This window comes from Carassius carassius, chromosome 6 (genome assembly GCF_963082965.1).
Source record: "Carassius carassius chromosome 6, fCarCar2.1, whole genome shotgun sequence".
NCBI lineage: Eukaryota > Metazoa > Chordata > Actinopteri > Cypriniformes > Cyprinidae > Carassius > Carassius carassius.
The window spans coordinates 3,029,949-3,045,711 of NC_081760.1; the positions used below are offsets into that span (position 1 = coordinate 3,029,949).

Genomic DNA, 15,763 nt, shown 5'->3' on the forward strand with positions numbered 1-15,763 from the left:
AAATTAAGAGTTAAATTACAAACAAAGAAATTCACTTGAATCCTGCATGTATTTAGACAAAATGTGAGAGTATTTTGCAAAAATTCACGGTCATTACAAAACTAAGCACTGTTATTAGAAGTGAAAAAAAAGTATTCTATTGATTCAGGCTATTTTTAGCCACCCCCAAAACATTAAAGCGTGTGTGACGTCAGCAGGGGGCATTGGCTTAAGTGCACTAGTAGTAGTATATGTGGGACAGTCGCAGCGTTCTATTTTTGTGTAACGACCATTAAACTGTATTTGATATATAGTTAAACTAGTTCTGTAATCACGAGCTCTGTGTCTTTTCAGAAAATAAACATATTTAATCCCAATGCAAGTTTTTTATTATCATTTATATATTTATTTGGCAAGTAGCTGTACATTTACAGATGCCTAAATTTAATATGCCACAAGAGGCAAATCCTTTGGTACCAAGAATATTATGCATGCAAATTATTAAAGCCGTCTTGCATACAGTGCATACAGAAAAAAATCCAAATATTTAATTTGCCTGGAATCATTGATTGATGTTTTGCAGTGGCACAGTTTTTTATTAAGTAACATGTAAAGCACACTGCAGAAATGAGAAAGCAATAGATGTTTCACCAGATGGCAAGATTATTAAAACGGTGAATACTGTAATAAACACAAGTTTGTCTCGCGGTTCAGTTTTTGAAATGATTGAATACATAGCTTGCTTAATGAATCATCTAAAACATGCAAACCTGTCACATAGGATTTATTACACTTATGAAGTCACAGCATTACTCATCAGAAACACTTTTTTGTGTTGCATTTGCACATGCACAAATTAGATTTCCCTCACAATGTGGCGTTATGTTACAGTTACTGTAGATCTGAGTGCTCAAAGCATTGCTTAAGTGCTCAAAACACAAAGCATGGTCTTTTTACACTCCCCAAGGGCAGTACAGATAACACTGAAATTAACTTTTTATTGTCAGCATCAGGGGTTTAGGTTTTTAGGGTCAGTTTAAAAGAAATCTAATTAAATAAGAAGATTAATCAAAATGTCTCTATGCCAGAGGCACAGGACACAAGGAAAGACACACCAGATTAAAGGCATAGAAACAGATCTGTGCAAGGACAACACAGTCACCACGATCTGAATACATTGCAGTGGGCTGAATGTACATCAAGTCAAAGTTCTTTAATTTTAATGTCGTGTGGTGATACTTCCTGCTCAGGGACAGCAGACAGCGGGCCAGCGTGTATTTTGCAGCACAGCTCACTGCTCTGACCGACCGCACCGTGTCGAAGTGCATCAAGAAACAGGGATCATCCTAACACAGCAGAGATATGCAAACTGAACATCTTCCAATGAAAACTAACAGATTCCACTCTGCCCAATACAATTCATCAGCACTATTAATATGAAGTCCCCCTCAGATTTAGCCTTAAAATAAAATTTTAAGCAGTTAAGTAGCATGTGTAATCATAAATGGGAGGGGGGTGAATGCTAAACTCAACTCACAGTATCTGGATCTCTACCATCCAGAATCAGCAGATCTTCCAGGGCCCAGATCTCTGTTTTTTCATAACTGTCCTCCAGCCCAGATTTCTGCAGTTTATTGGTGCGTGAAGGTTTAACTCTCCGACACATGACCACTGAGATTTGAGCTTCTTTATCCTTAGATACTAAACACACATTGGTTTTGTATTTTTACTATACCTCTTCATTAAACCATACAAATCATATTTAGGACAATACACACACACACACACACACACCCCAGATGATCCCAAATATTTTGTTTGTTTGTTTTTTGTTTTTGTGGAGAATTTCAATATTCATTTTCTAATGGAAGATAACTCAGCACATCACCTCAAATAATCACGCATAAAATAGATAGAAGTAGATTTTTCTTACTAGAAACGCAGAGAAAATGTCGTCCCTGTTGTTTCTCCTCTATTTCTATAAACTCCTTCAGCTTCTGTCCCTCAGGTCTGAACAAGACTCTGTCCATCTCCTCCCTCAGCAGAGATGACATCTCAGGCAGAAAAAGAGAGAGAAAATTAATTTAAGTCTGAGAGAGAGCAAGAGCAGAGTGAGGGATAAAATGCTTTCTTGAGGTGGATCTGGTTTGCTGGGTTTATTTCCCTCCTCTCTCTCTTTCTCTCTCTCTCTATCTCTCTGTGGGTTGGTTGGGGTGAGCTTGAGTTGACAGATGAAACTGTAGCTTCTGTGCATTTTCAAAATTTCAAAAGAGGTTTTACTTCATAAATTCAGTTAAACCTTTTACAACTTTCCTGAAGGAAAACAAATCTCCTTTTTTGGTTTTCAAAAGCTGTTTGAAAATATTGATTTTCAACGTTTTTATGAACATGTGTCAGGAATCATCATTAAAAAGAACAGGTCACTTAAAATCAGGCCATTTAAGATTTAGATAAATTTTGTTACTTCTAAACAGATTTGGAGAAATGTAGCATTACATCACTTGCTCACCAATGCATCAATAGTCCACAAATAATCCACAGTCCATCGTTTAATGCTTTGTGAAGTGAAAAGCTGCATGTTTGTAAGGAACAAATCCATCATGACGTTTTTAACTTCAAACCATTACTCAAATAAAATTATTCTAAAATATCTAAAATATTAGTTTCTCCTTGAAAAAGTTGTCTCATGGAGGAGAAAAATATGCACAGATCAATCAGTGTTTACAAGTGAAAAGTTTTTTAACAAACATGCCATAAGCAGCGGTTTAAAGTAAAAACACACCTTGATGGATTTGTTTCTTGCAAACATGCAGCTTTCCATTTCACATTGCTTTAACTGATGGACTGGAGTGGTGTGGTTAGCTTGTGGATTACTGTGATATTTTTATCAGCGGTTTGGACTCTCAGTCTGATGGCACCCATTCACTGAAGAGGATCCATTGAGAAAGTGATGCAATGCTACATTTCTCCAAATCTGTTCTGATGAAGAAACACTCATCTACATCTTGGATGGTCTGAGGGTGAGTAAATTTTTAGGGAATTTTCATTTTTGGGTCATAATTAACTCCTTTATATGTAATTTGTGAACTGTATGTATTGCCACAAATCTGCTTTTTTATTTATTTATTTTTACATGAATTATGTTTAATATTGTTCATTTATTCTAGCATCAGTTTGGGTATAAGTCTAAATTGAAACAAAGTAATAGGAGATAAAATTTACAGGGCCCCATTCCTATATTTTGCTTGGGGCCCCCAATTCACTAAATCCACCCCTGCTCAGAATGACTTGTTCTCCATATGTAATTTTTTTGAAGTGTTTGTATAATGCACTTTAAAGATATAAGAATAAAGATAAAAATAAGAGTCTGATTTCAGAGCATTTTAAAAATGAAACACTACCTACTGCCAGTTATTGGCACTGTGACTGAGACTCACAATAGTCACATCTTTGTGATCGGCCTCATATCACGAACAAACTGCTTTAGTTTGATCAAAATCAGACAAAGTATGCTGAAGTTATAACACACTTCATTTTTCCATGTTTTGCCATAAATATTTTGCCTCGCCACGGCCAAGCTGTTTTAGATATCAAAAATCAATTTGTAAGCAATGTCTTATGATCATGTTGACCAAGTTTGGTGGCGATCTGATGAAAAACCTAGGTGGAGTATTAAAAATTCCACAACATGCAAAACCCACAATAGCTTACTTCCTGTTGAGTGGAGCTAATGTGTGTTAATTTTAGGTCAAACAGTGTATGGTAAAGAGCCCCTCAAAATTGGCCCTATAAAGCAATGTGCCATGGGCCCTCCATGCATTTTAAGGGCCCCAAAACCTTGAAAATAATTAACTTCCTGCTGCCAACTGGTGGCGCTATGACTATAACTGAATATTGGCATGTAGGTGTCTTCAGGCTAGGGCTAATTTAGGGCAGATCGGTCATTGAATGTCTTAATAAGTGTAAAACATGAAATTTCCTGTTACCAACAGGTGGGGATTTGACTGTAGCAAAGCTAAAAAGCTTTGTAGAAAAGCTCCTTTTCATCCATAAAACAAGTCACCTCTTTTGCTAGCAGGGTGCGCTATGACTGTAGCTGAATATTGGCATGTAGATGTCTTCATGTAAGGAGTCTTATCAAATGTATCTTTGGGCAGATCAGACATTGTATAATTGAGTTATAAAAACTTCCTGTTTCATGGCGAAACATCGAAATTTGCTTTAATGTAGCTTGAGGGTAACTTTGTTGAATGTGTATAGGTGGCGCTATCGAGCCATTTTGGCACACCCACTTTAAAATTGCAATTCATTTTGGAGAAGAAGAAGAAAATGAAGAAGAATTATAAACAGAGAAATTTCAATAAGTGCATCGGTGCTTGGGCCCTAATAATAATCCTTAGAAAAATAATAGGGCCCTGCTCCACCTAGGGCTTGAGCTCTTATAAATTAACAAAACTGTATCAATATTTGATGTCTGTACTTTGGAATTCCTGCTCATAAACAGATAAATTTATATTTAAAAAGTTTCACTCACAAAATAATACTTTTTTTTTTTTACATTTTGTACAATTTATTTATTTTTTATTTTTTCACTGTATGCATTACAAATATGATACAGTACAAGCCTGAAAATGTTTGTGGACTTACATGTTCGTTACTCTTCTTTTTATCTCTGTTCTTTATTAAATTATCTCTCCCTTTCTTAACCTGCATGTGAATCCTTTTAGTGTTTTACAACCTGATCACGCACACACACACATACACACACATACACACACACACACACACACACACACACACACACACTAACAAACTCACTTCTGGCTTAGATGGGCCGTGTCTGACTGATTGTAGTAAAATGGCCCTTGGGGAAAATACATCATTAGTTATGAAAACACATTTCCCTCTTAAATCTCCACCATAAGAGGTGCAGTTAGAACCCATTATAATTATAATCTCTGTAGGGATAGCACACATATTGACTGTGGCCCCATCAACCTTCAAAGATTCAATATCCAGCGGATCTACAGATGCATAATTTATAGTCACAAAACATGAACGTAAAAACAAGTGTTCTGATTGCATCTGATAAAGACTTTTTGGTGGCTATAAAGGCCTTCTTGATATCCATCTATGTTTTTAGATGGCTGACAGATTAATCATGGACAAATTTCGTCTGTCTGAGCCAATACACTCAGGAACAATTTACCCAGAGTCCAAACAGAGGAAATGATCTCTGCTTTTGGTCTTCAGAGTTGCTTTTAGTTGGTCTTTGAGGCTTTACTTGTGGCTGTTGTTACAGCCACTTCTAAAGGTATAAAAATATGTTTTTCCTTCCATGTGCTTTTTCTTAGGTAATGGAGTAATGGCTTGAAGGGATTCACCCAAAATTGATACTACTTAAAACCGTTCTGTGTATGATTTCTGTAGAATGCAAAATAATTTTCTTTTAAGAATGTTGATTGTCTGTTGTATAAAAAAGTCACTTAGTTCAGTTAAATCGCTCTTTATATCCTGTCTATAGTGTATTTATACCCATATTATAGTGTCTCAGAAACCAAAGCACAGATAAACCTCCTTTCCAGCGCTTCATATTCACTATATTTGGAGCTCAAGACTACATTTATGTAAATATTGCTTTAAACTGGAGTAAAGAAGTGGTAGGGTGGACAGAACTATGGAGACTTATCCACCATACGTGATGTTGATATTTTTTTTTATGCTAAAGGAGTCTGAATCTGGGGAAAACAATAGGAGCAAGGTACTCCAAGAGACAGTTTATTGATTTGGCAATGTCCAATGAACTGCGCTGGGAATGGGTCCAAGGATTTCCAAATGTACTGAGGTTCTTTTAGGAAACTAAAGCATTTACAGTCCAAAACTATGCATATCATGGCCATAACTTCATAACAACCTACAGTATTTTGTTTCAGCATTCAAACCTTAAATTCTTCTACTTATTCTTCTTCATCTTCTTTCCTTTCATTACCTTATAATCCTACATGGAAGCACATTTCTGCCAGGAAAAAAAAAGTCACAATTTCAAGTTTATATCTTTCAGTTGTTAGTTTTCTGGGAGTTACAAGTTTATATCTATCAATTCTGACTTTACTGTATATCTCACACTTATTGCCTTGTCTGTCTGCATTGTGAGTTAAAAAAAAAACATAATTACAGTTATTTATTTATTTATTTTCTGTGGTGGAAACGGGGTTTGCATAATGTAACTGAGATGTAGTGCCATCATTATTCAACTTCAAAACAATAATTGCCTGGGAATTTTCTTGACACTCCAAGTGCACACTCTAGAAAAGAATCACCAATAATGTCCAAACAAGCTATTTTACCAGTAAATATCATCAAACCATATTCTGACATTAAGTCCAGAATAGAAAGGAACTTTAATATATTGTGGAAAATATAATTTTTTAAAATCAGCAACATCCTACAAAAAGCAACAGGTTGCAGAAAGGATCGTAAATATATTGTAGTTACGATTTATTTCCTCTCAAAATCTCTAGAGTCTTTTTGACCACTGAGAAACACTGCTCACACATTTACAGGGATTTATAAAACAAGCCACAGTTTTGATTTTACATTCATAATGTCTGTGTGAGGAACTAACACGCAGATTTACTCTTTATGTCTTTCTCTGTAAAAGATGTGATCTATAATTTCCAATGAGCAGAAGTCAATGACTGACACAAAGGGACTATGTTTATGTCCAGGGATCAGTTCTATTAGATTTTTACATGCTTATGTGAGAGTGAGTGCTAATGGTTGAGTGCTGTGGGATAGATATCCTGTCTCGCCCACACACATATACTGAGCTTTCCATCCACTTCTTCCCACAAAAATGCATCTAAACGTCAAGTGAACATGCAATGTTTAGCAATTTACCATCCGTAGTTTCCGTTAATCCTTTCTCATAATACCACTTCTTACACTTTTGGTAATATTTTAGATTTGTATGACAGTAGTTAATACCAACTTACTAACTTAATTGTAGTAAAACTACTATTTAATAGCTTTCCCTTACTGTTTATTGATCAGAAAATATGTGCCTAATTAAGTGGGATGTCCCGTAAAATATAACTGAACAAATAATTTTTTTAACGGTGTATGTCTTCATTTCAGGCTGCAAATCAACAAAATGTGATTATTTTAAAGGGTGATTATTTTCTACACCTACTGTGTTATAAGTACAATGGTGAACTCTGTTGGTTGAAACATGTAGTTCACATATGGACAACAAACTAATGCTGTATGAGGGCTTATCATGGAGGGCCTGGACAGCTTGGTTTCATGACAGAAATATGAACTCCAGCTATCATCAGAACATTCTGCAGCCAAATGTAAGAGTCATCTGTTCAGAAACTAAAGCTCAACAGAAGTTGGGTGATGTGACAGGACAAAGACCCAACACACTGCAGTAAACCAACAACAGAATAGCAGATTAACTGAACCTTTTTTTTCAGTATCCAGTTGTCATATTTAGGTACAAGTAAAAATAACTTTAAGGATATTGACTCGTGTGGTAGAATATCTAAATTAGAAAATTAACAAACCTTAGAGGCATTATTATTCACCAAAAAAATTGTGTCATCATTTACTCATCTTCATGTTGTTACAAATCTTTCTGCAAAAGATAAATCAATCTTTGTCAATGTTAATTTATTAATGTACTTTTGTTCATTGTTAGATCATCTTTGTTCTTATGATGCCACATAATTTGATTTTATGTATTGAATTATTCATTTTTAGGTTTAAAATTAATTTACCATACCAAGAAATAAATTTTTATCTGATGCCTGTTGATACAGTCATAAACTTTTAGTTCATAATCCTGAATACTGAATAATGACGTTGAAATTTCATACATTAATGTACAATGTAAAATGCTGTGTTTACATTAGGAAGAAGATGTATATGATTTTAGAAACGTATAGCCTAATACTCAGATAAACTTTGTTATGAGGATCATAGACAAAAATCTGTTCCTTCATGATAATGTCTCTGGGGCTATAGAATAACAACAACAGAGAAATATGTACTGTACTAATATAAATATATGCTTCATCTAAATAATGAAAAGACATTCTTTAATACCCCTCAATAAAAATAAATAAGTACTGTGGCTATAAATACTGTGATGGATCAGATGGTCATACCATGGTGCATATGGAATGATACTAGAATTCATAATGATAACATGACATATTCCATGATATTTACTGATTTCCAAAACCCCTTGGCAATACCATGCTACTTTTTGGTACTTTGTTGTATGTGACATGTATAAAGTATAGTGTAAAGAGTGCAGAGTCTTATTGGAACACAGTAATAAAACACTTTGGTTAAGATCTAAGGCGCCCCCTGCTGGCTAGCCAACAACCTTGCAGCAGTTACCCTAGTAGAACCCCCCCCCCCCCCCATTTAAAGTATAATTTTTAAAATGTATTGAATTAAAAGTAAACAAGTAAACAAAAATATTTATAAAGTTTGTTGTTTATTATGCATACTCTGCTGTGATAATTGCTTTTTGGCACGTTTAGAGTGTTTCATTGATAAAGAGGGAACATTTTAAATGTGAAGTTTATTGACTCGTGCAATGAGTTTATTATTCTTATATATCAGACAGTAATAATGCATTTTAACATGTTGTATATTTATCAGTAGCTCTGAAATAATAGGTTGGTTACATATATAACTTGTAAAACTTCTAACATTTAAAAGACGTGCACTATATCATTTCAGTCTGGAAGCCCTGCAGTTGTCCATAACCTTTGTCAATCGAAAAAAAAATTATATTCAAGTGATTTTCTTTTTACATATTTACCACATAATTACTGAGCTTTTACCACAGTCTAAATCACCTCACACCACCCCAAAAATCACCTCATGTTCAGATGATGTCAGGTCACATGAATGATCTGTTTGGCTCATCTGCATAGCCTCCTTTCTGACCCTACATTCAACTCATCTTTGTTCCTTAGTAGAGAAAATCGTCTCTGGTGGCTGTGGGTCCTCTGGTTTCTAAGTCAGTATTTTAGGCAGATGAATTTTACTGGAGGCTACTACAAGAATGTTAGCTCCATGTGTTACAGCGGTGGCAACACACAACCAGAAGGAGAAACCAAGATTCTCCTCAAGGATCAGGAGGGTAAAAAATGTTCTCGCTGTAGTTAGCCACATCTTCTGTGAGCCCATGGCACTGGATTGCTGCAAAAAAAAAACCACACACACAAAACCCATTGAAATTAACAGAGCTGAGAGAAGAGATTAAAAGAGTGGATATAGTATATAATTATAAATCGAAAGAAGTAATGAATCACGAGTTGTTATTGTAGTTTTACGGTTGATTGTCCAGTGGTGTGGACAGAACATTGTATCTTAGATTATATGTTATGCTGATTTACCTGCAATGAAATTCCAGATGTAGAGGCCAAAAGGTCCTTTGATAGTTTGGTAAGGAACTTTTCTGGCATTATATGCATTGAAAGCTAAAGTGTTAACTGCAAAGCCAATAGCAATGAAAAGGAAGAAGGTAATGATCATGTGAAGACCACTGTTGATTTTTTGAAGAGTTTTGGGAAAACTGCAGAATATGTGAGAAAGAGAAAGACAGAGATCAGGCCTCACAAAATTAGATTTATACCTGATAGGGCATGAGCTATATGCTGTAGATACTTAATATGTATAGATATCTAAATTAGACCATGTATATATATATATATATACATACACCATGTATGTGGTTTTGATTATAATTTATTCCTGTGATCAAAGCTGATTTATAGCATAATTAAGTGTCACATGATCCTTCAGAAATCATTCTGATATTATGATTTACTGCTCAAGGAACATTTTCTTATTCGTCTTTCAAAAAAAAAAATTTCTTACTGACCCCAAACTTTTAAACACTTGTGTGTTTATAGAATATAGTATGGCTGTCAGAGAGTCAATAAACATAAATAAATAAATACATAAATAAAAAAAAATTCTTCATGAAGGAAAGTTAAATAAATGTATTAAACAATAACATCAAAATTATTGAGAATTTTTTTTTCAAGGACCTCTTCTAACAGCTACATTAAACAAATATGTTTCCGTAAAATATACTGTATGTACGGAGCTTGAAATTAATCTTTTCGTTATGGCTCTCACTGTATATTTTGGAGCGGCGGATCCTTAGCCCGCATCTCTGTGTTTTTCTGCCCTGAACGAGGCCATAGTAAATGTGTCCCGTGACCTGCTCGAGCTCTAGTGTTCACCAGATCTACTCCTGTCTGACACAGTGTGGTTCCGGTGATCCAGTGGACAGTGCCACAACCAGAAGCACCACAGAACCGATGCTGAGTGTAGCGAAGGAGAACACGATCTGTTTCCAGAGAGTTGGCATTTCACTACACCTCTCTCCGCTACTGTGCGAGCCAACTCTGCTGTAATTAGCGATGAAGTCCAAACTTCATCACAAATAGCCTACCGGTTTGAAGCACCATAGTACTAAACCGAGGGAACGTGAGACAGAGAGCGATAGGGAAAGAGCCGGAAACCAGATATAAATCGGTCAGCTGGATCTTTTTAATCACTTAATTTAATTGCCTTTGCTTCGTTTGGTTGCCAAAGGTGTCCACGCGTTCACCCCCCCCCCCCCTCACACACACAGGTTTGTTTTTGTGAAATATGGGGACATCCCATAGGCTTAAATGTTTTTATACTGTGCAAACAGTATATTATATAATGGACCTACACCCAACTTAAACTTAACCCTAGCCCTCACAGGAAACTTTGTGCTATTTCAGATTTTCAATACACTCCATTCTGTGTGATTTATATGCGTTTTGAAAAGTGGGGAAATGGGGTAATGTCCTGAAGAGTCACCTTCTCCTTGTAATACCTATGTCATACCCTTGTCATTATACAAATCTGTGTCCTGATATGTCACAAAAATGTGCACACACTGACACACACAACGTTTGTTTTATGGGGATATTCCATAGACGTAATGATTTTTATACTGTACAAATGGTATTTTAATGATAAAATATCAATCTGCATGCATATATGTTTTATTTGGTGCAGAACTGGGGGTTCCGTAAAAGAACCATGCCTTAATTTTTCAAGTTGGATCCACCTGAAACAGACTTCAGAACCATGGACAGCAGCCTGCTTTTTCAGAACCATGGACAGCTCAAGCCGTTCAAGAATTCTATAGTTGCACAGTGCCCAGCCACTAGAGGGAGTGACCTTACTCAGTTTAGGCTGACAGGAAAGCACATTAAAACGGCTGACAGGACAGGAAAGTTATAGCCTAACAACATCAATTCAGACTGCAGTTTACTGTTGTTCTGCTGAAGCTCATTTAGCACATGTACCTTTTCCGCACTCGTTTGATTTGTGAAGCTGAAGTGCGCATCTGAAAAGTCTCCTGTTTGTTGTGGTCGTGAAGAGACAAGGAGGTTCCGCATCTTAATAAATGCATTTCTTGTCAAGAAAAAAGAGACAAAATTGCTGTTGTGAGTGGTGTGGTCAAAGGGGTGGCAAAGCCCCTGCATCTGGTTAAAAACATTTGCCAAATGATTATGCAGATAATTCCACTGTGGTGACCCCCAACAGGAGCAGCTGAAGGAGGGAAAGAGAGTTCTGGCCCTCAAATTTGACTGGCCGGGTGGTATTTAAAGATCGTTGACTGTGATGTACAGTAAGACTGTTTGCAATACTCCACTTGTCTGCATTAACATCATACCACTATAACGTCCAAATAATCATAAATATGAGAAATAAAGTCACAAATGAGCAATTTCAACAAATCAACACAATAATGCATCATTAAAAATGTATTAAAATGGGTAAAATGGAGGAAGAGGACAAAGCAGGATAACAGCCAAAGAGGTCAATTTATTATATGATTTCACTCGATTAGCCAAAAGGTTTTAATGAAAATCTATCTTACCAAAATGATCTAATTTTATATTTTCACTTTAAAATAAAAACTATAATTTTTGCTACACATATCTGAAAACATTAATGTGTCCGTAAAACCTTCATTAACAAATAGATATTCGGCATAATACAATGTCATAGATTTTCCACAGGCACATAATTAGATCAATTAACCTAAATTATCTTTTTAGTTTAATTAAAGTTTCATTAAAGTCAGTTAACTGTTTTGACATACAAGATCTTTTATGTTTTTCAGGTGAATTGATAAACCGTTTGTGATTATTTCTTTCACTATTTCTAATCTTCATGCAGTTTTGTTTTCTCGTCCTCCTTTTATTCCTTATATGATTTAAAATACTCACATAAACAAACACAAAATAAAACAGGATAATCAGTCTCTCAAATATAAAGGATTTTAACATTTAGCTGATGTTATGCTAATACTAGCATTTCAATTCAATATGACTGATGCTGAGAGAAAGAAAGTTTACAAGGATCTCTTCATCTTAAAACATGTCTTCAATCCATACTGAACTGTATTGATGAAAACTGCTTGGGAAGAACACCAATTGACTGCATAAACAAAATGTTAGCTTTAGTGTCAGGCACATATACAATGTATGTTCCTTGTGATCAAAGAGTATTGTCATATTGATTGAAGAATGGAGAAAGAATATTGACCAGCTAAACTGCAGCGATGCTCATTGAGGCAGCTGTGAATATCAAATGACTTCTGTTGTGGTTTTGGACAGGCTTTAGGACTTAATGCATTCTGGAATGTTTTAAATGTTTATAATGCAGTTATGACTGGACATGAGTTATGGCAGCTGCATTTATTAATGTATGCTAAAAACTTTTTCTGCTAATATATAATTATCCACCTATTATTATTTTTTTTTTTTGAAAAAGAGAGTATTTATCATTTTATGCTCAGTCTAACTTTATTAACTTCAAACTAACACTCTGCTTTGTGTTTTACTAAATCTACTCTCTCTCTTCACGTTCTCAGCCTCACAGTTTCTTCCTTCTCCTTCTGTTTTTTCTTTCTTCCCAAAACCAATAAGCTTAATGAGATTTAAAGTGCTCTGTAACCCAGTTAATCAGATTCATCGTTTTGATTATACACTCAGTTTAGCATCTTAACATTTCTTAATCTCTTTGTTTTTCTGCAGAACAGTTAGATGTAGTGCATAATTTTCAGACTGACTCTGTTGCTGTCCACATTAGAATTCTCACAAACAAGTTAAACATGCATTTCCTGTCATGTCTGACTATAGCATGAAATTGCCCCCTAAAGATACTATCAATTTGCTGTCTCCTGTTATTTATTTATTGCATAAGCAAACTTATGCATTTCAAAACATTAAGATGTTCAACTGATCAACAGATTGTGAAAATGGTGTTCTGGAAGAGATTATATGAATATGTGTCCTGGAGGGTCATCTCACTGTCACACACTATGCTATAGACTAATGGAGTGCTGTTTTGCCTCACTGTAGTCTGTGTGGACAAAACAAAGCAAAAATCCTCTGTACGCTGTGAGCAAAATGAGGATCTAAGCATGGTGGGGTGTATCAGACCAAAAATAAGTAATTAAAGACATTTTAAGATTAATTATTTTTTATAAATGGCTGAAAAATCATTAACACAACCACAACTAAAATTATTTAATAGGTTATAAATTTTTGCCATGGAGCCCCGTAAAGCATGGGTCCCAGTAAAGACGCAACAGTTGCACCCCACCCAAGGACTGCCCGGCCTGCCATAGGCTCAAGAGATGAAGAAGAAAAAAAGAGAAGAATGCTAATGGATACAATAGTTGCCTTTGCACCTTTGGTGCTTGGCACAAAACAAAACAAAATCCAGCAGAACAGCTCCAAAATGAAACTTTTTTAAATATGCTTAGTTCAGTCATTTGGGTTTAGAATGACACAAGGGTAAATAAATTATATCACATCATTTTAATTTTTGACTGACCTATCCCTTCATATCAGGCTCATGTCAGTTTAGGGTATGCACTAATACAATATTAAAATGGACAAAGATAAAATGGTCCACAAAAGAAAAGTACTCTCAATGTGTAGGCATACAAAAACACTTAAAAACCACCACAAAACCCACGCCACCACACACCGATTGTACTATTATGGATTGAAGACCATAATGGTCACTTGGTTGAGTAGATGAGGTATTCTGCATGTTCAGCAAAAATCCAGTGGACAAACTTCATTAGGTAGGAATCTTAGTCCATTAGACTTCTATTTGTCTGTCTGTCTGTCTTTCTGTCCTGTGAAAACAAGAACAGAATATTAAAAGACAGTTTCTCTTTAAAATGGCAAAGTGTTCATATGTCCATTTAAAAGAAGGAACGAGTCACTTCTCAAAAGAAAGACCAGTGAGTCAGCATCTCTATCTCTCTCACAAACAGCCTGCAGATGATGAGTAAGGATCTCTCAGTATCAAAAACCTACTCTGATTCATGAATAATTGATCAAAGACAAGGCAGCTACACTGACACAACATACATACCCCCTGCATAACAAGCACATGACTACAGGTGTTGCATGGACATTTCTTACAATGAAATGAAAAAGCATAACTACTTGAGGGTTTGAAAGGCCAAGGTTGCCACAATTTTGTTAGAAGAAAAACAACATTAGAAAGAGTGTATTGGGTGTCTGTTTATGGTGGGTCATGCTCACATGCGCACATACATTACTTATAAGATGATTCTGATGCAGCAGACAGCACATCATCATTGAAGAACTGCAACATTTTAAACTCTATTGATTAACATGTCCATGAGAGGGCAGGCAGAGCAATACGTTTTAAATTCATGTCAGTAGTCCTTGGCAACATAGAAATGACTGAACTGCTGAATTGCTGCAAGAGACGTGACACTGTCCAAAATCCACCACTTAAGATAATGAATATTGCAACTCGTCCTCTTAACAAGGGCAGGTCTAATCCAAACAATGTTTGGATGTCTCCTAAACACACGTCAGCTGGACTGGGTGATGTCCAGAACCTGTATACCTAAAACTTTTGGTCAAAACAACCTTGATATTAGCAGCTGGGAAGCAGAGGCAGAGTTAGACAAAGTATGGCAAGCCACTTTAACAATATCTTTTTTTTTATGCCTTTAAATTCTATGAATTCTGTAGATCAGATATCACTTAATCACTAATGAAAAGTATGTACTGCTTAATTTTACTGCCACCTATCCCATGTTTACTAAGTATTCATTAGTTATTATTATTTATTATTTAGTTAATAGTAACTAACTAAGAACGGGAGACTACATCAGATATATTATTTGCATTCCTATTTGCTTGAATAGCACAAGAAAAACTCCACAATAGTGTTTTATGCAAAGATATATATATATATAAAGATATATATATATATTAGGGGTGTAACGGTATGCAAAAATCACGGTTTGGTATGTACCTCGGTTTTAAAGTCACGGTTCGGTTCATTTTCGGTACAGTAAGGGAAAGAAATGCAAACTGCAGGTTGTTTATTACTATAAACTTTTTTTTTTTTACAATTTTTAAAATACTTTTTAATACAATATATATAAAATAAAAAAAGAATAAGAAATAAAATACTGCTGCAAAGTTCTCCACTAAATAAAATACTCTCAGTCTCAAACCAATATCATATGATAAAATATAATGAAAAATATAAATAAATAACTATAATTACAGTGAAGCATTACCAATCCCAGCTTGTAGGCCTGCTCATATTTAAAATATATATATAACTTTTCCAAAGTGTAAAGTGCAGCATCAACAATTTCAGTTTTTAGACCTGCTCAGATTTCGTTATTGCGTTG

At 35.2% G+C, this 15,763-nt stretch overlaps 1 protein-coding gene and 1 pseudogene across 1 annotated transcript; both read right to left on the reverse strand.

Moving 5' to 3' along the window:
• Positions 1 to 93: 93 nt before the first annotated feature.
• LOC132142228 (exocyst complex component 1-like) lies at positions 94 to 2,098 on the reverse strand. Its single transcript, XM_059551922.1, has 3 exons — positions 1,913 to 2,098; positions 1,517 to 1,680; positions 94 to 1,325 (listed from the first exon to the last, which is right to left on the reverse strand). Exons 1-3 carry the CDS (start codon positions 2,031 to 2,033, stop codon positions 1,059 to 1,061), a joined length of 552 nt encoding a protein of 183 aa, XP_059407905.1. The 5' UTR covers positions 2,034 to 2,098; the 3' UTR covers positions 94 to 1,058.
• Positions 2,099 to 8,971: 6,873 nt separating this feature from the next.
• On the reverse strand, positions 8,972 to 10,381 carry LOC132141808 (clarin-2-like; annotated as a pseudogene).
• Positions 10,382 to 15,763: the final 5,382 nt, after the last annotated feature.